Raw genomic sequence first — 20,969 nt, forward strand, 5'->3', positions numbered from 1 at the left:
GAGGAGACTGTGGTGGGAAATGCCCGTGGAGGAAAGTCAGGCAGCCATGGAAGCAAGGCAATACTGCTGAGTCATCTGCAGGGGGTGGCACCATCACTATAACCTCTTCTCTCCCTACATGCCAGCATCAGCAGCAGCTGAACAGTAGAAAGCCTGGCCCATCAAGCACCTGACAAACAGAACTACAGAGTAGGACCCCAGGCAGTGAGACCCTTTAAGTACCTGATGAGCTGAACAACAGAGAAGGACCCCAGGCGAGGGAACCCTCTAAGTGCCTGAACAGGTGGAGCTTTGGAGAAAGATTAACTAAAGAGGCTTTCTGATCACCAGCTATTAGAGGCTCAAAAAAAGACTCTAATAGGGCCATAACTCCTGGGGCTGAGGCCATCCATATCCCTGGGCGCTTGGTGCAGCCAGGGTCCCCGTGACCCAAGCAGCTGCACCACCTTCACGCTCAACCCTCACAGGGGCAGAGCTGCCACAGTGAAAAAAAAAAAAAAAAGTTTTGCATCTATGCATACAGGGTCACTTTGGTCATGTTCAGCTCTTTGTGACTCTGTGGACTGTGGCCTGCCAGGATTCTCTGTCATGGGGGTTTTCCAGGCAAGAATACTGGAGTGTACTGGCCAATACTGGTTGTCATATCCTTCTAGAGCACTATATCTACTACTTCCCAATCCGCCAACTCCTCTGAGTACCTGGTGCTGCCAGAACCACTGTGACCCAAGCAGCTGCACCACCTCCACAACTGGCCCTCACTGGGGCAGACCCAAGTCCTCCAGGGAAGCCTCAGGAGCAAACCACTGTGGACGACCCCACATGCAGAGGTGGAAATAAAACCACAATTAAAACCCAGGGGCAGTGCATCTAAAGAAGACCTCAAACCTTCCCACCAGTTGTCCAAGCTGCAGATTAAATCCACACGATCAACTAGGCAGACTTTGTGTATTCGGAATATATAAAAGGACAGTAAGAGCTCCCACAAAAGAAAACACACTAGTTTTGATAGCTGTGGACATTGGAGGCAGAACACACAGGAATAGAACCAGCTTAGAATCTGAGCTGCCCACACAGCAGGTCCAGAGTCCAGCACAGTGTTGGAAGGCATTTTAGGAAGTTGAGGTGAACTGTGACTCCCAGCGAAGGAAAGGATCCTGACAGCAGTGACTCAAAAAAAACATTTTTTATTCTTATGGTTTGACTTGTTCTGAAGTTTCCTTTGGATTTTTTTTTTTGTTTTCTTTTCTATTTATTTTTCTTCCCCCACCCCCGACCCTCACTGTAGTTGTCAATTTTATTGGCACTATGAAATCTAATTAGGCTTTTGAGTTTTATTTTTTTATCACACTTTTTATTGTTGTTATAAATTTCTGCCTCTACTTCCGGCTTTTGCAGTTCTGTGAAGCTTTCCTTTTTTTTTTTTTGCTTCTTTCCTCTTCTTTTTTTTTCTCTTTATTTAAACCTATTATTATTTTTACAACATTTATACCTTTGTTGGCTTTTTCCTACTGTTCTTTTCCCCTTGCAGTTAATCTTTAATGTATGTAAATCTTCTTTATCTACCCCTATTTTGCATATCTATTCTTGCTTTCTTTTCTTTCTTTCCTTTCTTCTCAACATATTTGTTAGTTTTGTTTTCATTGCTTTATTCCCTGGTTGGGACCTTGCTTTAGTTTTGTTTTCCAGTTTGTGCTTCATTAGTTTTGTTCTTAACTGGTAGATATATTTTTTGGTTTCCCTTGTTCTTCGGGTCCTATTGTACCTTATTTTTGTTGCACTGTGTTGGTTTTGCTTATGGATATATATGTGTATATCCCATTATTTTAATTGTTATTTGCCTGATTTTGTAACTGCCATTCGTCTGGGGTTCATCTTTGGCTTCTCATTTTTGGGTATGTGTTTTAATCTCACTTAATGCCATAACAAACCACATGTGGAATCTTCGTTTCTGAACAGAGATCAAGACCTGAGCCTTTGGAGTGGGAGCATTGACTCCAAGACCCTAGACTACCAGAGAAATAACCCTAAGGAGTATCAAATAGAGAAAACTCACACAAAGTAAACCACTTGAATACAAGACCCAGCATCACCCAAACACCAGCACCACCCTGTATCTAAACAACAAGTAAAACAAAAATAAAAACCCAATCATCAACAGACAAGACTACCACCTCATTCAGCCTTGCCCATCAGAGGAAAAACAAACAAACAAACAAAAACAACAACAACAACAAAAAAAAAAACAGCATAAATCTCACCCTATATGAAGCTTACACAAACCACTGCACCAACCTTAAGGGTGTAGAAACCAAAAGGAAGAAAGAATCCAACCCTGAAGCCTGAGAAAAGGAGATCTGAAACACAATAAGTTTAAAAAAATAATAATGAAGAGGCAGAGAAACACTGCACAAATGAAGGAACAAACTAGAAATATACACGTCCAAATAAATGAAGAGGAAATAGGCAAACTACCTGAACAAGAATTCAGAATAATGACAGTAAAGATGATCAAAAACCTTGAAAACAGAATGAAGAGAATGCACGAATCAATTAACAAAGACCTAGAAGAATTAAAGAATAAACATACAAACAACAAAATTACTGAAATTAAAAATACTCTAGAAGGAATCAATAACAGAATATCTGAAGCAGAAGAACGATTCAGTGAGCTGAAAGATAAAATGGTGGAAATAACTTCTGAAAAGCAGAGTAAAGTAAAAGGAATGCAAAGAACGGAGGATAGTCTCAGAGACCTCTGGGATAATATCAAACACACCAACATTAGAATTATAGAGGTCCCAGAAGAAAAAGAGAAAAAGAAAGGTTATGAGAAAATTTTTGAAGAGATTATAGCTGAAAATTTCCCCAATGTGGAAATGGAAATAGTCAATCAAATCCAAGAGCCACAAAGAGTCCCACACAGGATAAACCCAAGGGGAAACACACCAAGACAAGTACTAATCAAACTAACAAAGATTAAACACAAAGAAAGAATATTAAATGCAGCAAGGGAAAAGCAACAAGTAATACACAAGGGAAACCCCATACAGTTAACAGCTGATCTTTCAACAGAAACTTTGCAGGCCAGAGTAAATGGCAGGATATATTTAAAGTACTGAAAGGGAAAAATCTACAACCACGATTACTGTACCCAGCAAGGATCTCATTCAAAATTGATGGAGAAATCAAAAGCTTTTCAGACAGGCAAAAGTTAAGAGAACTCAGTAACAACAAACCAGCTTTACAACATATGTTTAAAGGGCATATTGTTAAGAAATACAAGAGAAGAAAAAGATCTACAAAATCAAACCCCAAACAATTAAGAAAATGGCAATAAGACCATATATATCAATAATTACTTTAAATGTAAATGGATTAAATACTCCAACCAAAAGACAGATTGCCTGAATGGATACAAAAACTAGACAAATATGTATGCTGTCCACAAGAAACACACTTCAGACCTAAAGACACATACAGACTGAAAGTGAGAGGATGGAAACATATATTCCATTCAAATGGAAAGCAAAAGAAAGCTGGAGTATCAATCCTCGTATCAGACAAAATAGATCTTAAAATAAAGAATATTACAAGAGATAAGGAAGGACATTACATAATGACCGAGGATCAATCCAAGAGGAAGACATAGTAATTGTAAATATCTATGCACCCAACACGGAGAAGGCAATGGCACCCCACTCCAGTACTCTTGCCTGGAAAATCCCATGGATGGAGGAGCCTGGAAGGCTGCAGTCCATGGGGTCGCTGAGGGTCGGATACGACTGAGCGTCTTCACTTTCACTTTTCACTTGCATGCATTAGAGAAGGAAATGGCAACCCACTCCAGTATTCTTGCCTGGAGAATCCCAGGGACAGGGGAGCCTGGTAGGCTGCCGTCTATGGGATCACACCAAGTCGGACTTGACTGAAGCAACCTAGCAGCAGCAGCAGCATGCACCCAACATAGGAACACCTCAATATATAAGACAAACACTAACAGACATAAAAAGAGAAATTGACAGTAATACAATAATAGTAATAGACTCACCCCACTCACAGCAATGGACAGATCATCGAAACAGAAAATTAATAAGGAAACACAAGCCTTAAATGATACACTAGATGAAATAGATCTCATTGATATCTTCAGGACATTCCATCCAAATGCAGAAGAACACACCTTCTCAAGTGCATATAGAACATTCTCCAGGATAGACCATATCGTGGATCACAAAGCAAACCTCAGTAAATGTAAGAAAAAATTGAAATTGTATCAAGCATCTTCTCCAACTACAACACTATGAGACTAGATATCAATTACATGGAAAAAGCTGTAAGAAACACAAACACATGGAAATTAAACACTATGTTTCTAAATAACCAAGAGGTTACTAAAGAAATCAAAAGGGAAATCAAAAAATTTCTAGAAACAAATGACAATGAAAACATGATAACTCAAAACCTATAGGATACAGCAAAAGCAGCTCTAAGAGGGAAGTATACAGAATACAATCCTACCTCAAGAAACAAGAAAAATATCAAATAGACAACCTAACTTTACACCTAAAACAACTGGAAAAAGAAGAACAACCCCCCCCCCCAAATTAGAAGAAGGAAATAAATCATAAAGATCAGAGCAAAAATAAGAGAAAAAGCAATGGAAGAAACAATAGTACAGATTAATAAAATAAAAAGCTGGTTCTTTGAGAAGATAAAATTGACAAACCTTTAGCCACACTCATCAAGAAAAAAAGAGAGAAGAATCAGATCAAGAAAATTATAAATGAAAAAGGAGAGGTTACAGACAATACAGAAATACAAAGGATTATAGGAGACTATTATGAACAACTATATGGCAATAAAATGGATAACCTGGAAGAAATGGACAGATTCTTAGAAAGGTTCAATCTTCTAAGCCTGAACCAGGAAGCAATAGAAATTACGAACAACCCAATTACAAGCACTGAAATTGATGCTGTGATAAAAAAAAAATCTCCCAAAAAACTAAAGCTCAGAATCAGATGGCTTCACAGGAAAATTCTATCAAACATTTAGAGAAGAGCTAATACCTATCCTTCTAAAACTCTTCCAAAAATTTGCAGAGAAAGGAATACTTCCAAACTCATTCTATGAGGCCACCATCAACTGATACCAAAGCCAAAACAACACACAAAAAAGAAAACTGCAGGCCAATACCACTGACGAACATAGATGTAAAAATCCTCAACAAAATTTTAGCAAACAATTCAGCAACACATCAAAAATTCATACACCATGATCAAGCTGGGGTTATTTAAAGAATGAAAGGATTCTTCAAAATACACAAATCAATCAATGTGATACACCATGTTAATACATTGAAAGATAAAAACCATATGATAATCACAATAGATGCAGAAAAAGCCTTTGACAAAATTCAGCACCTATTTATGATTAAAACTCTTCAAAAACTGGTCATAGAAGGGAGCTAACTCAACAGAGTAAAGGCCATATATGATACTGCAGCTGCTGCTAAGTCGCTTTAGTCATGTCATGTCATGTGTGCGACATGTCATGTAGCTGTGCGACCCCATAGATGGCAGCCCTCCAGGCTCCCCTGTGCCTGGGATTCTCCAGGCAAGAACACTGGAGTGGGTTGCCATTTCCTTCTCCAATGTATGAAAGTGAAAAGTGAAAGTCAAATTTCTCGGTAGTGTCCGACTCTTAGCAGCCCCACGGACTGCAGCCTACCAGGCTCCTCCATCCATAGGATTTTCCAGGCAAGAGTACTGGAGTGGGTTACCATTGCCTTCTCCCATATATGATAAGCCTACAGCAAACATTATTCTCATAGTTGAAAAACTGAAAGCACTCCCTCTAAGATCAGGAACAAGACAAGGGTGTCCATTTTTATCACTATTATTCAACATAGTTTTGGAAGTCCTAGCTATAGCAATCAGAGAAGAAAAAGAAATAAGAGGAATCCAGATCAGAAAAGAATAATTAAAGCTCTCACTGTTTGCAGAGCAAAACTAATACAATTTTGTAAAGTTTAAAAATCATTAAAAAAAAAGAAAAAAAAAAAAAAGAAAACCCTAAAGATACTATCAGAAAGTTATTAGAGCTAATCAGTAAATTTAGCAAAGTCACAGGATACAAAATTAATACACAGAAATCACTTGCATTTCTATATACTAACAATCAGAAAGAGAAATTAAGGAATCAATCCCATTCACCATTGCAACAAAAAGAAGTAAATATCTAGGAATAAACTTATCTAAGGAGACAAAAGAACTGTACACGGAAAATTATAAGGCACTGCTGAAAGAAATAAAATATGACAAAAAAAGATCTAAATGTAAGGCCAGAAACTATAAAACTCTGAAAGGAAAACTTAGGCAGAACATTTGATGACATAAATCAAAGCAAGATCCTCTATGACCCACCTCCTAGAGTAATGGAAATAAAAACAAAAGTAAACAAGTGGGACCATATTAAACTTAAAAGCTTTTGCACAGCAAAGGAAACTATAAGCAAGGTGAAAAGACATCACACAGAATGGGAGAAAATAATAGTAAATGAAACAGCTGACAAAGAATTAATTTCCAAAATATACAAGGAGCTCATACAACCCAATCAAAAAGTGGGAAAAAGACCTAAACAGACATTTTTCCAAATAAGACATACAGATGGCTAACAAACACAAGAAAAGATCCTCAATATCACTTATTATTACAGAAATGCAAATCAAAACTACAATGAGATATCACCTCACACCTGTCAGAATGGCCATCATCAAAAAGTCTACAAACAATAAATACCGGAGAGGGTGTAGAGAAAAGGGAATGCTCTTGTATTTTTGGTGGGGATGTAAACTGACCCAGCCACTATGAAAGACAGTATAGAGATTCCTTAAAAAACTAGGAATAAAACCACATGACCCAGCAATCCCACTCCTAGGCATATACGCTGAGGTAACCAAAATTGAAAAAGATACATGTATCCCATTGTTCATTGCAGCACTATTTAAAATAGCTAGAACATGGAAGCATCCTAGATGTCCATCGACAGATGAATGGATAAAAATGTTGTAATACATATGCACAATGGTATGTTAGTCATAGAAAGGAATGAATTTAAGTCAGTTCTAAAGAGGTGGATGAACCTAGATCCTATTATACAGAGTGGAGTAAGTCAGAAAGAGAAAGATAAATATTATATACTAATGCATATATACAGAATCTAGAAAAATGGTACTGAAGAATTTATTTGCAGGGCAGCAGTGGAGAAACAGACATAGAGAATAGACTTATGGACATTGGGAGAGGGGAGGAGGGGGTGAGATGTATGGAGAGAGTAACATGGAAACTTACATTACCATATGTAAAATAGATAGCCCACAGGAATTTGCTGTATGGCTCAGGAAACTTAAACAGTGGCTCTGTAACAACCTAGAGGGGTGGGATGGGAAGGGAGATGGGAGGGAATTTCAAAAGGGAGGGGATATATGTATGACTACGGCTGAGGTTTGACAGAAAAGGTCAATTCATGTTGACGTTTGACAGAAAACAACAAACTTCTGTAAACCAATTATCCTTCAATTAAAAAATCAATAAAATTTTTAAAATGTACTTATATGCTTTTGAATTCAGTAGCTCCATAAACAATAAGGAATCTTGCGAAAGTTGATTACTTTAAGTTTTAAGATAAAATTGTAAGTGCCTTGGGGGAAATACTGCTCTATTAGATCTATTAGTATTCTAAGCATAACAAAGTATGAAAAATATAGCCAGCACATATGCTTTAAATGCTGAATATATAAAAACAATACAAAGTAACACTTAAACTACAGTCAAAAATATTCAGTTGAATTACCAATATATTGATATGTTAATTTAATCTATTTGAGATGACCACCATTGGGGAGTATAATATGTCTGATGTGTACTCAGGGAAGTAATTTCAGATGTACACCTAAGTCAGACAGTATTTAAATTGCTTAGTTAGGAAAAAGCCACTGTCATTGCATATGTCTGCTTTTCTGTGATAACAAAAGACTCTAAAATCTCAGGGCTTAACAATGTGCTTTATTTCTTATCTATGGTATGTGTTTGCACCTGCAGATCAGCTGTGACTCAGCTCCACACATCTTCTTCATGATGCCGTAGGTAAAGAAGTCCCTATTACAGTCATGCTAGCTTCATGGCTTCCCTTGTGGCTCAGCTGGTAAAGAATCTACCTGCAATGTGGGAGAACTTGGTTCAATCCCTGGGTTGGGAAGGAAAGGCTATCTATCCCAGTATTCTGGCCTGGAGAATTCCATAGACTGTATGGTCCACGGGGTTGCAAAGAGTCAGACAGGACTGAGCAACTTTCACTTTCACTTAGCTTCATGGCAGGAGGAAAGCCTAAGAGAAGTAACATGCGATTCTTCTTGAAGCTTGACTTCAGTACAGTGTATATTACATTTTCTTATCTTCCCATAGCAAGAGAGAGTCAGATCATCAGTTGAGTTTAGTTGCTTAAACCTTCTACTGGAACCACCACACTTCACATGGCAGTGAGCCATGAGTATAACCTCTTAAAGGGAGGCGAGATAAATATTTGTGAAAAACTATACATAGGCATTGAGAAATATAGTAAGTAATTAATAGAGGGAGTTAAGAAAAAAATATCCTTAATATTTGGTATTGCTGGCCTTATAAGCCAGCAAGGATATATTTTAACTAATTGTTAATGTGTTGGAAGAGAAAAAAATGCAAGGGAAAATCTGCAAAGAGCCAACATCAGAGCAAAGAGAAGAACATCTTCCAAGAAATCAGTGAATGTGAAGAAGCTGTTGACTGGAATATTTGGTTGGAATTTCAATATACTTTGAGGTGAAAGGGGTTGAAAGAGGTCCACAATGAATTTTATCAAGGATAAAATAATTTTACCAAGGATAAAAATTAGTAGCAAATAAAAGAGAGGCATGCATTATAAATTGGAGAGAAAAAGTATATAATTCACCAAATACTATAATTGAACAAAAATAAGATAATGTGGATAAAATTAGTGTCTTTGCTTTATTACTAATTTATGCAACTTCAAAGTTTTCATTGAAACAACTTCAAGGGATTTTATAACAGATAAATAATAAAGGATAGTTTTAGAGAGGGCTCAAGCTTTAAAAGGAGCTGGTAAGCAGGGCAAGAGTCAATAAGCCTGGAGAATAAAGATTTTTCTGACTATATAAAAAGGCAAAATGTGAGAGAAAAGCACAGTCATCTGGTGGCATTAGTGAATGCATTCCCTTGACAGGGTCCAACTGAATCATCCAGAAGGTAAATAAATCAATGGTTGATTATGTGAACACTTATTTTGGAAAACAGTGGTTCTGGTAGTTCTAAGATATGGGAGCTTGTGACCATAACAGGGAAAAATGACTAATAAGAAGAACTGGAGATAAAGTGATATTCAAGCAAAGAAGGTCAAATTAGTATGTGAGAAGAAAAGTAGGATGTGGAAGAAGGGTGATTAATCTGGAGAAGGTCAGTGTGATGCAGTCACAAAAGGACATTACATACATGATTGATGTGAACCGCACAAAAGAACACATATATTCTTTTGTGTCTTTACGAGCCCTGTAATAATAAGTGTGCTGCTGCTGCTAAGTCATTTCAGTCATGTGCGACCCCATAGACAGCAGCCCACCAGGCTCTGCTGTCCCTGAGATTCTACAGGAAAGAACACTGGAGTGGGTTGCCATTTCCTTCTCCAATCCATGACAGTGAAAGTGAAGTTGCTCAGTCATGTCCGACTCTTCAGGAACCCTTGGACTGCAGCCTACTAGGCTCCTCCATCCATGGGATTTTCCAGGCAAGAGTACTGGAGTGGGTTGCCATTGCCTTCTCTGGAATAATAAGTGTAGATAAAGAAATAAACATTCCAGTTTGAATGTAGATCACGATGGACTTGATGATTCAAACTTTGTTAATTGGACCCACTTATACCCAAATAATCCTTCCTTTAAAATAAATGTCATCACATTCAAACTATCACAGATAATCTAATGTGGAAATAGAACATTTGTAAATGTATTAAAAGAAATCACAACAGCAGAATGGATAATAAAAGCTTAATATGCTACATCTTCCAGATGACATTTCCTTTTTATCATAAGTCTCAAAATAGTGTTTTAGTATTAAAAATATATGCATAATATTACATATGTGCTGAGTTTCTCAGTCATGTCCAACTCTTAGCAGCCCCATGTACTGTATGTAGCCTTCCAGGCTCCTCTGTCCATGGAATTTTCCAGGCAAGAATACTGGTGTGGGTTTCCATTTCCTACTCTAGAAATTTACATAAACATATATATATAACAGGGGCTTCCCAGGTGACTCATTGGTAAAAAAAAAAAAAATTCACCTGCCAACACAGAAGCTGCAGGAGATGTAGGTTCAATCCTTGGGTCCGGAAGATCCCCTGGAAGAGGAAAGGTCAACCCACTCCAGTATTTTTGCTGGGATAACCCCATGGACAGAGGAGTCAGGTGGGCTACAGTCCATGGTGTCACAAAGAGTCAGACATGACTAAGCCTCAGCATACACACACACACATATATAACATACAATCATAGTACATATTTATATAGTGCTTCCTATAAACTTAATCCTTTTAAAAAAACTTTACTATTGTAAATGTAAATGTAAATGTCTTAACTATTGTTGTAACCCCCATTTTCATAAGAATATACTGAGCACAAGGTCTTGCCAATGACAAAAAACACAAAATTTCCTACCTTAAATTCTTTCAGAAACAAAGCATGGTAGACAGTTAAGTCAACTAATTAAGAAACTAAATAACCACTTAAGTTACCTTTGCTGATTGTATATAATAAAGAGAGAAAAGTATTAGAAATGCTCATAAATAAAAATACAAAAATATAGATATATATTAATATATAGGGATACAAACATAGTACACATTTCCGTATTTAAACAATTATTCTTCATCTTCACTAAAATCTTCCTCAAAACCTCCACTGACTATAGTAGTCTCAATAAATAATAGACTTTACACATCAGAAAAAAAAAAAAAAAAAAGCTCTGAAAATCTTCTCTTAAAAGGCCTGGCACTTTGGCCTCACCCTAGAGCATGTGCAGTTTCTACCTACTTCCCTAGTTTTCTGGTCTATTCCATTATTTTATCCATGAAATTGAAAGTGAAAATGCCAGTCACTCAGTTGTGTTTGACTCTTTGTGACTGCATGGACTGAAGCCTGCCAGGCTCCTCGGTCCATGGAATTCTCCAGGCAAGAATACTGGAGTGGGTAGCCATTCCCTTCTCCAGGAGATCTTTCCAACCCAGGGAGGGAACCTGCTGCTGCTGCTGCTGCTGCTGCTGCTGCTGCTGCTAAGTCCCTTCAGTCTTGTCCGACTCTGTGTGACCCCACAGATGGCAGCCCACCAGGCTCCCCCGTCCCTGGGATTCTCCAGGCAAGAACATTGGAGTGGGTTGCCGTTTCCTTCTCCAATGCAGGAAAGTGAAAAGTGAAAGCGAAGTCGCTCAGTCGTGTCTGACTCTTCGAGACCCCATGGACTGCAGCCCACCAGGCTCATCTGTCCATGGGATTTTCCAGGCAAGAGTACTGGAGTGGGGTGCCATTGCCTTCTCTGAGGAGGGAACCTAGGTATCCTAAATATCAATTAATTATACATTTACGGAATAAGAGAAAAAAATCATTGATTTAATATTCTTTTTATCTTTCAGCATGAAATCTGTGGTTAAACTACTTTTACTCCAGGAAAGGAAAAACCAAGTAACTCTTTTTGATCTATTCCTGGTGTTGTTTCCAAATCTCTTAAAAAAAAAAAAAAAGGGGTGGGGGGAGAGATAGCTCACGGTGGAAGGAGCATAGGATAGGGAAGAAGACATTGATTAATTTTTCAGTCTCCCAGTCCCAAGTGATAGAAAACTCACGGCTAACTCTTTAAATTCATATTCTGTCCATTCCAAAAGGAAGAAGTTACATTTTGGTAATAGATTATGTGATGATGGTTGTTTCTAACTCAGTTTAAAAGACCGGAATTTGTTCAGAAGAACAAATCAAAGTACATTTGTGTAGTGTTACTAATAGAATTTCCATTTAGCTAAAGCACAGGTTACCCAGACTGAATGATTAGGGAAGGTAGCTGATGATCAGCTTCCTATAGGAAGCATAGGCACAGCTTCCTATGCCATGAAGAATGTTTCTGATTTTGTCTTGAAAGTAAAGGGAAATACTAATAATTTTAAGTATTGGAAGGTTGGTAAGATAGAAAAGTTGAAATTGTAAGATTAAGAGCAGAGAAAACAAATAGCGGTCACTCAAGAAAAATTAAAAAAAATTGGAAAGGGCAGCACTCTTATGGAAAGCATGATTGGAAAAGCAGTGTATATTTGATAGATGTTAAAGAAATACAGTGTGCACCTTGGTGACCCATTCGATTTGCAAAGTGGAGATAATTAGGATAACATTAACATATTACTGGTCTCACAGATAGTATGTTAATGCAAGCAGGCAGTATAGTAAAAGAAGCCAAATTTGGAGGAAGAGATGTCATCTTGATGTCAAAAATTTAGTTATTAATGTCCATTAAGATTCCAAAGGGTAACAATGCATTTAATTATACATTAGGGAAAACCTGTAAATACTGTTAATTAGATTAGTTTAAGCAAGTAACCCCTTTACTATATTTCATTTGACATTCTTTCAACAACTATAAAACCAGCAAAAGGCAACTACTCCCTAATAGACTCTTTGTAAAAGAGGATAACAATATTAAATAAGTCACAGATCTTGCCCTTGAGGGGCTTTCCAAGTGGCATAGCTGTAAAGAACCTGCCTGCCAATGAAGGAGACATAAGAGACGAGGGCTCAATCCCTGGCTTGGGAAGATCCCTTAGAGGAGGGCATGCCAACCCACAATCTATTCCAGTATTCTTGTCTAGAGAATCTCATGGTTAGAGATGACTGGTGGGCTACAGTCCATAGGGTTGCAAACAGTCAGGCACAACTGAAGCGACTTAGCATGCATGCTTGCCCTTGAGGCTATAGTGCAGCCACAGACTCTATATTATAGGTGAGGCAACTTCCTCCAGGGATAGCAGAGGTTTATCAGTCTTAAGTGCTGTGTTGCCCTTTTAATAAACATTTTGCTAAATGCAACAATAAAATACATACAAATTATTCTCTGCTTACCATTAACAATAACAATGATATCACGGAAGTCAATTTCTCCCCTAGCCTCCACTCTTCCTTCACACCTGTATATACCTTCATCACTTTTATTGATGTTGAGAATCTGCAGATTATTGTTGGCTAACATAGCGAACCGATCTGGAAAGTAAGCAAAGAAGAGGAAACAATATCAGTAATTGAAGGCAGAGTCCAACATGCTCTAAATTGCCAAGTATTAAAATATGGTACTTGTCTGACACTATCCAACTTTTCATCAACAAACAAATTTCAATTTGAAAGTAAAATGTAATTTCATGACTTTGATTTTTCCACTCTACAACTGCCTTGTTACACCTTTTTGTGAAAATACATTCAAGAGTTTATTTCCACATAAAATGGTTAAGCTATTATTTTCCCCTTGGTACTCTGAATGCAGAAAAAATACACAAAAGAATAAAGCTGAGGGATTAGATATTACAGACAAGAAGATATTTTGACTGCAAATATATAGCAACTTGGGGATGGAAATGGGTTAGAGAATTGATTGAATATCCTTCCTCACACAATAATTAAACCAATAATTGCACATATCCTGAGGAGGAAGCTAAATATATAATACTATTCAAGTCAGGTAGAGGACATATAAAATGATCATATCTCAGATTTATTTGAAGTATTTTTTTCTAGATCCAAGATAATCCATTTTAGGATGGAATACATTAGACTTCGTTACCTTTATCTCAAGATTCCATTTTATGTGTGAGTGTATGCACATGCATATGTACGAAAATAGCTGTTATCGGGCATGCATTAGGTGATTGCTTGAAGTACTCTGGCTAGCCTAAGCAGCATCTCAGCCTGACTGTATTTTCCATAATGCCTGGTCTTAAGTTTTACTCATCATGATTTTGTTGCAGTCTTAAGAACTTTTCCCTTGTTATCAAGTAAAGAACATTATTATATCCTGTTCTATTTTGAAACATGTTATAAAGGCAGTATTCTAAATTTCAGTAATTAATTCATCCATAGATAACATCAGACATGATGTTTGCTAAGTACTGTATTTGAGCACATGGATAAGAGAAACACATCCTTGACCCGCTTGGACCTTTTGGTAAGGCAGAAATATCTTTAAGATACCCACTTATGGATATATACTGTTAAAGAGTATTTCTGGGGGCTCTTCCAGTATTTATTACTCTTCCCCCATTTGCTGGCTTAATAGACATGTTAGGACAAACAAAGAAGTCACATGAGAAAGTAGTCTCCCAGCATCCCTCAACCTGGATCACTGAATGAACGCAATGGGTTCAATGCTTGTCTCTCATCCTACAACCCATTGGCCTTCACATGAGTAAGAAACTGCTGTGATATGAAACCATTCATATTTCGTGTTCATTTTTCATAGCAATTCCTTAAGTCATAGTAGAAGTTTGGGCTTTAAATACAAATAAGGAAATTATTAGACTATACTAAAACAGGTAAGAATGTGGTAATTGATTGTCTAAAAGACAGGTAATAAGGAGAGAAAATTTGGAGATTCTGAAGCTGCCTCAGAGAGAAAATACCAATTATTAAGCTACATATATATAATTTTCAGGTCAGAAGGTTTAAACATTCCCAAAACATCTATTTCATCTTTTGGTTGACCTTGAGATGACATACAAAAATGTTTATACACATGCTTTTTCCTGGGAAATTTTCTCACCAAAGAAGAGACTGAAGAGAAAGAAAGGCAATCGGCAGGAAATACAATTTATAGTAAGGACTGGAGGAACTCAGAACTCCTAAAACATCATGACATTCCAAAGCAAATTTAAAAAATATTCTATTCAAGTGTGTTGCTAGAAATTAGAATGAGACCTATACAAAATAGATGCTAATGACCCAGACAACCACAATGGTGTGATCACTCACCTAGAGCCAGACATCCTAGAATATGAAGTCAAGTGGGCCTTAGGAAGCATCACTATGAACAAAGCTAGTGGAGGTGATGGAATTCCAGTTGAGCTATTTCAAACCCTGAAAGATGATGCTGTAAAAGTGCTGCACTCAACATGCCAGCAAATTTGGAAAACTCAGCAGTGGCCACAGGACTGGAAAAGGTCAGGTTTCATTACAATCACAAAGAAAGTCAATTCCAAAGAATGCTCAAACTACCACACAATTGCACTCATCTTATAGCTAGTAAAGTAATGCTCAAAATTCTCCAAGAGAGGCTTCAACAGTACGTGAACTGGGAACTCCCAGATGTTCAAGCTGGATTTAGAAAAGGCAGAGGAACAAGAGATCAAGTTGCCATCATCTGTTGGATCATAGGAAAAGCAAGAGAATTTCAGAAAAACATCTACTTCTGCTTCACTGAATATGCTAAAGCCTTTGACTGTGTGGATCACAATAAACTATGGAAAATTCTTAAAGAGATGGGAATACCAGACCACCTCATCTGGCTCCATAGAAATCTGTATGCCGGTCAAGAAGCAACACTTAGAACCAGACATGGAACACTGGACTGGTTCCAAATAGGGAAAGGAGTATGTCAAGGCTGTATATTGTCACCCTGCTTATTTAACTTACATGCAGAGTAGTATATCAAGCAAAATGCTGAGCTGGATGAAGCACAAGCTAGAATCAAGATTGTGGGAGAAATATTAATAACCTCAGATATGCAGATGACACCACCCTTATGGCAGAAAGCAACAGGAACTAAAGAACCTCTTAATGAAAGTGAAAGAGGAGAGTGAAAAAGCTGGTCTACAACTCAACATTCAAAAAACTAAGATCATGGTATCTGGTCCCATCACTTCACGCCAAATAGTTGGGGAAACAATGGAAACAGTGACAGACTTTATTTTCTTGGGCTCCAAAATCACTGCAGATGATGACTGCAGCCATGAAATTAAAAGACGTTTGCTCCTTGGAAGAAAAGCTATGACCAACCTAGACAGCATATTAAAAGGCAGAGACATTACTTTGCCAAGAAAGGGCCATCTAGTCAAAGCTATGGTTTCTCCAGTAGTCATGTATGGATGTGAGAGTTGGACCATAAAGAAAGCTGAGTGCCATAGAATTGATGCTTTTGAACTGTAAAGTTGGAGAAGACTCTTTGAGAGTCCCTTGGACTGCAAGGAGATCAGACCATTCAATCCTAAAGGAAATTAGTCCTGACTATTCATAGGAAGGACTGATGATGAAGCTAAAGCTCCAATACTTTGACCACCTGATGTAAAGAGCCTACTCATTAGAAAAGACCCTGATGCTGGGAAAGATTGATGGCAGGAGGAGAAAGGGATGGCAGAGGATGAGATGGTTGGATTACATTACTGACTCGATGGACGTGAGTCTGAGCAAGATCTGGAATTTGGTGATGGACACGGAAGTCTGGCACGCTGCAGTCCATGTGGTCATAAAGAGTCAGACACAACTGAGTGACTGAACTGAACTGAACAAAAGATGTTTGAAGAAAGCACTACTTGAGTCATTCATGAGTAACTGGATATTGGGAGTATTTAACTATTAAAGACAATCTATTTATTTCATTTACAGACTTCCAAACATTCATTATTGCAGAAAGGAAATAAAGGAAATCATAATATTCAATAAGGTGTCTGCTTTATGTTTCTTTAAGCAGGTTATTTTATAAGTCCCCTTTTCTTCTCATTCTACAGCAACTGAATGGTTTGTCACATCTACTCTTATGCCTTCAATCAATATTTTGATGATTCACAGTTTTTCTTCAGACCAGATGATCCCTGTGATTCCACAATTGTTTCAGTCATCTAGATATATACACTTAGAAGAACTGTAAATAATTCAATTTTGGTATGTGCAAAATTTGGTTATCTCCAAAATTACTCCCCAACTCTGTCTTTAGAGGTCTTTACATTGAGCTAGATGCCGAAGGCAAATTCTTTGAATCATCTTTGATTTCTGCTGTACCCTCAATCTGCATATCCAATTAAATCCATATCCTATCACTTCTCCCTTTATCACTTCTTAGTCTAAAATTTCCTTTTCCCTCAGCAATTATTTCCTTCAGATTTGAGCAACTCTCTTTGCCTGAAGCTTTGCCTTGACTCTCATCCAATTCATTTTCCTCACTGAAACACTAATGTCCTTCTCAATACATATTAGCTCATGTCACTGTCTTAATTAAAACCCTCTAGTGATGTCACCTTTGGATAAATTCTAAAAGCCTCAATAGAGGTGTCAAGGCCATGTAGAAATGGCTCAACCTTCTCTTCCAGATTCCTTTCCTATTAGTCTTTACTTACAAATCCTAGTTGTATTTATCTGTTATTATAAGTATTCTAGTTGCACTTATTCATAAAGTTTAGTTATAATGAACTTAATTCAGTTCTGGAACATGCCACTCATGCTTTCACCTCTGAGCTACTGCATATGGTGTTCTCTCCATTTGAAAAGTCCCCACCAGTCTTTAGCTGGTTAATACCTTTTCATCTTTAAAGGTTGCTTTTTACTGTCAGCAGGCATTTTGGATACTTCCCTCTGCCCTAACTGATTCAAGTGCTCTTTCCTTATCATCCTCTATCACCGCACTTTCCCTATCATATACCTCAACAATCTTGTTTTCACAATTCATCCACTGATACTTTTACTAGAGTACTAACATATTAAGGGCACTAGATTAGTTCATCTTTTTAACTATGAATCACCATCACTTAGGACATAGATAAGTGCAAAATAACTGTTGAATGACTTTTTATTAATACACTGGGAGTAGATTTAATATTTTTTTTTTCTGAGCAAGATGATTTTATCCATAGCTTTTGATGCAAAACTGGTACTTTATTAGAAAATGTTCAAAGCATATAGGAAGTTTCAGAGCTAGCTTTCAGAATGGTTAAGAATGAATGGGCAACTCCGATAATGTACTCTTCCATCAGGGTTGACACTAAAAGTCAACATATTCAACTTTCTAACAAAATGTGATACTATCACTTTACTACCTAAATGCTTGGATTCTCTTATGGATTTCTTTCAACAAACAACATGGAACATCTTCACTTCAAGTAGTCTGGAGAGTATTACTTCTGCATATTTGTCAAACAGCTGCTATCAAAAGCATGGTTAATAAATCAACATTTCCAAACCTTCATTGTTTCATATGGATACTTTAAACTTTACTCCTGTGCCAAGTTAAGGCTTCAGAAAGTTATCTGGACACATTGCATTATTCTAAATCCCCATATATGTTCCATTCATGATTATAAATCTAAATTTATTTCACTGGTTTTGTTAAAAGAATCATACATATATAAAAATCTGAAGAATATTACTTCTTATAAATTCACTATAAATGTAAAAATTGTCCAATAATGAAGTATGTGGCAAGTTTCTTAAATATTAAAAGATTAGAAAAGTGTGTCCATCTTCACAATTCCCCTACATCCCTTATATTCCAAAGTAAAAACAAATTTTACAACTTAAAAAAAAAAAAATTCTACATTGTTTTCCCTGAAACTCAGTGTTAAGTTTCTATGTTTAACTCATTCCCAAGAAATAACAACTAATGAGAAGGAACAAGAAAAATAGACATTATTTACTGAGTTAAATAATATTACTGAGTTAAATATATTTACTGATATAAAGTTAATATTTCTTCATTCACTTAACAAATATTTATATATGTCTGTTTTATTTAAAATTCTCAACATTCTTCAAAATGCATATAATAGGGGTGATATACATATACATACACACACATACTTATGGACCATGGAGAAGGTTGGACACCAAAGAATTGATGCTTTCTAAGTGTGATGCTGGAGAAGACTCTTGAGAGTCCCTTGGACAGCAAGGAGATCCAATGAGTCAATTCTACAGGAAATCAACCCTAAGTATTCATTAGAAGGACTGACGCTAAAGCTGAAGCTCCAATACTTTGGCCACCTGATGCAAAGAGCCAACTTATTGGAAAAGACCCTGATGTTGGGAAAGACTGAAGCCACGAGGAGAAGGGGACAACAGAGGATGAGATGGTTGCATGGCATTACCGACTCAATGGACGTGAGTTTCAGCAAACTCTGGGAGAGAGTGAAGGACAGGGAAGTCTGTCATGCTGCAGTCTATGGGGTTACAAAGAATCAGACATGACTTAATGACTGAATAACAATAGTGGCTGAATCATATTGTGTGTAAGGCAGAAACCAACATAACAGTGTAAAATAATTACCCTCCAATTAAAAATATTTCAAAAAATTTAAAAAAGGATATGATTATTATTTAAGATTAAGAATATGAATTATGTACAGAGCAGTTAGAAAAGCTGTTCAAAGCTTTCAGTTAAGTTAGTTTAGTCACTCAATCCTGTCTGGCTCTTTGCAACCCCCAGGGACTGTAGCAAACCAGGCCTCCCTGTCCATCACCAACTCCCAGAGCCTATTCAAACTCATGTCCATCATGTCAGTGATGCCATCCAACCATCTCATCCTCTGTCATCCCCTTCTCCTGCCGCCTTCAATCTTTCCAAGCATCAGGGCCTTTTCTACTGAGTCAGTTCTTTGCATCAGGTTAGCAAAGTATTGGAATTTTAGCTTCAGCATCAGTCCTTCCAATGAACAGTCAGAACTGATCTCCTTTAGGATTGACTGGCTGTATCCCCTTGCAGTCCAAGGGACTCTCAAGAGTCTTCTCCAACACCACAGTTCAAAAGCCAAGGAAAGTGTGGAGCCATGATGGAAATCCAGCCTCACATCATTTCATCATGGGGTACTGGGAAAATGTATAAGTATAGCATAGAAGCATCAGCCCTCCATCAGTAGTATACTTGAACATCAGTCTTCGCTTTGAGGGTTTTCCCTTGTGTGTATTAAAACAAACAAACAAACTCATTTTCAAAACCTTTTATAATTAAAATGTACAATATAAATATGTATACTTGAAGCCTAAGATTAAGTTATCTGAAAATGTTTAGACAATGTCATTTAACTGCTATAAATGTATTGCTTCCTTTATTATTGAGGAGAAAAAAGCAAAAAATATACAGTCTACTCATGCAATTTCATTAGTAAAATCTAAAGCAGTTATCTGAAAATAAATATATGTCTCATTGACTTATGACACTAGAAAAAAAGTTTTAGTCAGTAACTAACAAGCAGTGAAAATGCCACACCCAGAAAAATTCTCTAAACTTAAAAAATAAATTGACAATAGTGATCATGAAATATTATCTGTACATATTCAAAAAGAGAAGCTATCTATTTTCTCTTCTTTATGCTGTAGAAGTTTCATTTCTTAGAAACATAAAACAAAGACATCCCAGATAGAAAGTACTGAATATTTTAAAAGACTCAATTATTTTGTACCTCTCTGTAATGCAGGTGCCATGAAAAATATTCTAAATTGAAAATACTCCCAATTCACAATGGTAAAATAGCATAATGTAAGGAAATTATGCATTCAATTCCAGATGTCATATTATTCTGGAATTTTAGCTCGGTCTGAATCAAAATCATGAAGACAATTGGAATGAATGTACTTTTCTCACAATTACCCACATGTATCTTACCATAATATTTAGAATATGTAGGTATCTTTGAAAGAACAGTGCCAGAAAAACTAATAGGGGGATCAAGTCTGAATTATAAAATGTAGACTTTCAATAGATCAGGACAGATTCCTTTATTTATTCAGTATCCTTGAACTTGGGCTTTCCTGGTGGCTCAAATGGAAAGGAATCTGCCTGCAATGCAGGAGACCTCTGTTCGATTGAGGAAGATCCTCACTCAGGGAATGGCAACCCACCATCTAGTTTTCTTGCCTG

General features: G+C 37.0%; 1 protein-coding gene across 2 annotated transcripts in view; it reads right to left on the minus strand.

Moving 5' to 3' along the window:
- The window catches only part of NCAM2 (neural cell adhesion molecule 2), a 562,754-nt gene that overhangs the window by 207,810 nt on the left and 333,975 nt on the right, over positions 1-20,969 (minus strand). For both annotated transcript variants that reach the window (XM_061425859.1, XM_061425935.1), the window contains exon 5: positions 13,205-13,342. In XM_061425859.1, the coding sequence (XP_061281843.1) occupies positions 13,205-13,342 (138 nt within the window). The remainder of the gene's footprint in view (positions 1-13,204; positions 13,343-20,969) is intronic.

The sequence above is a fragment of the Bos javanicus genome, chromosome 1, assembly GCF_032452875.1.
Source record: "Bos javanicus breed banteng chromosome 1, ARS-OSU_banteng_1.0, whole genome shotgun sequence".
Taxonomy (NCBI): domain Eukaryota; kingdom Metazoa; phylum Chordata; class Mammalia; order Artiodactyla; family Bovidae; genus Bos; species Bos javanicus.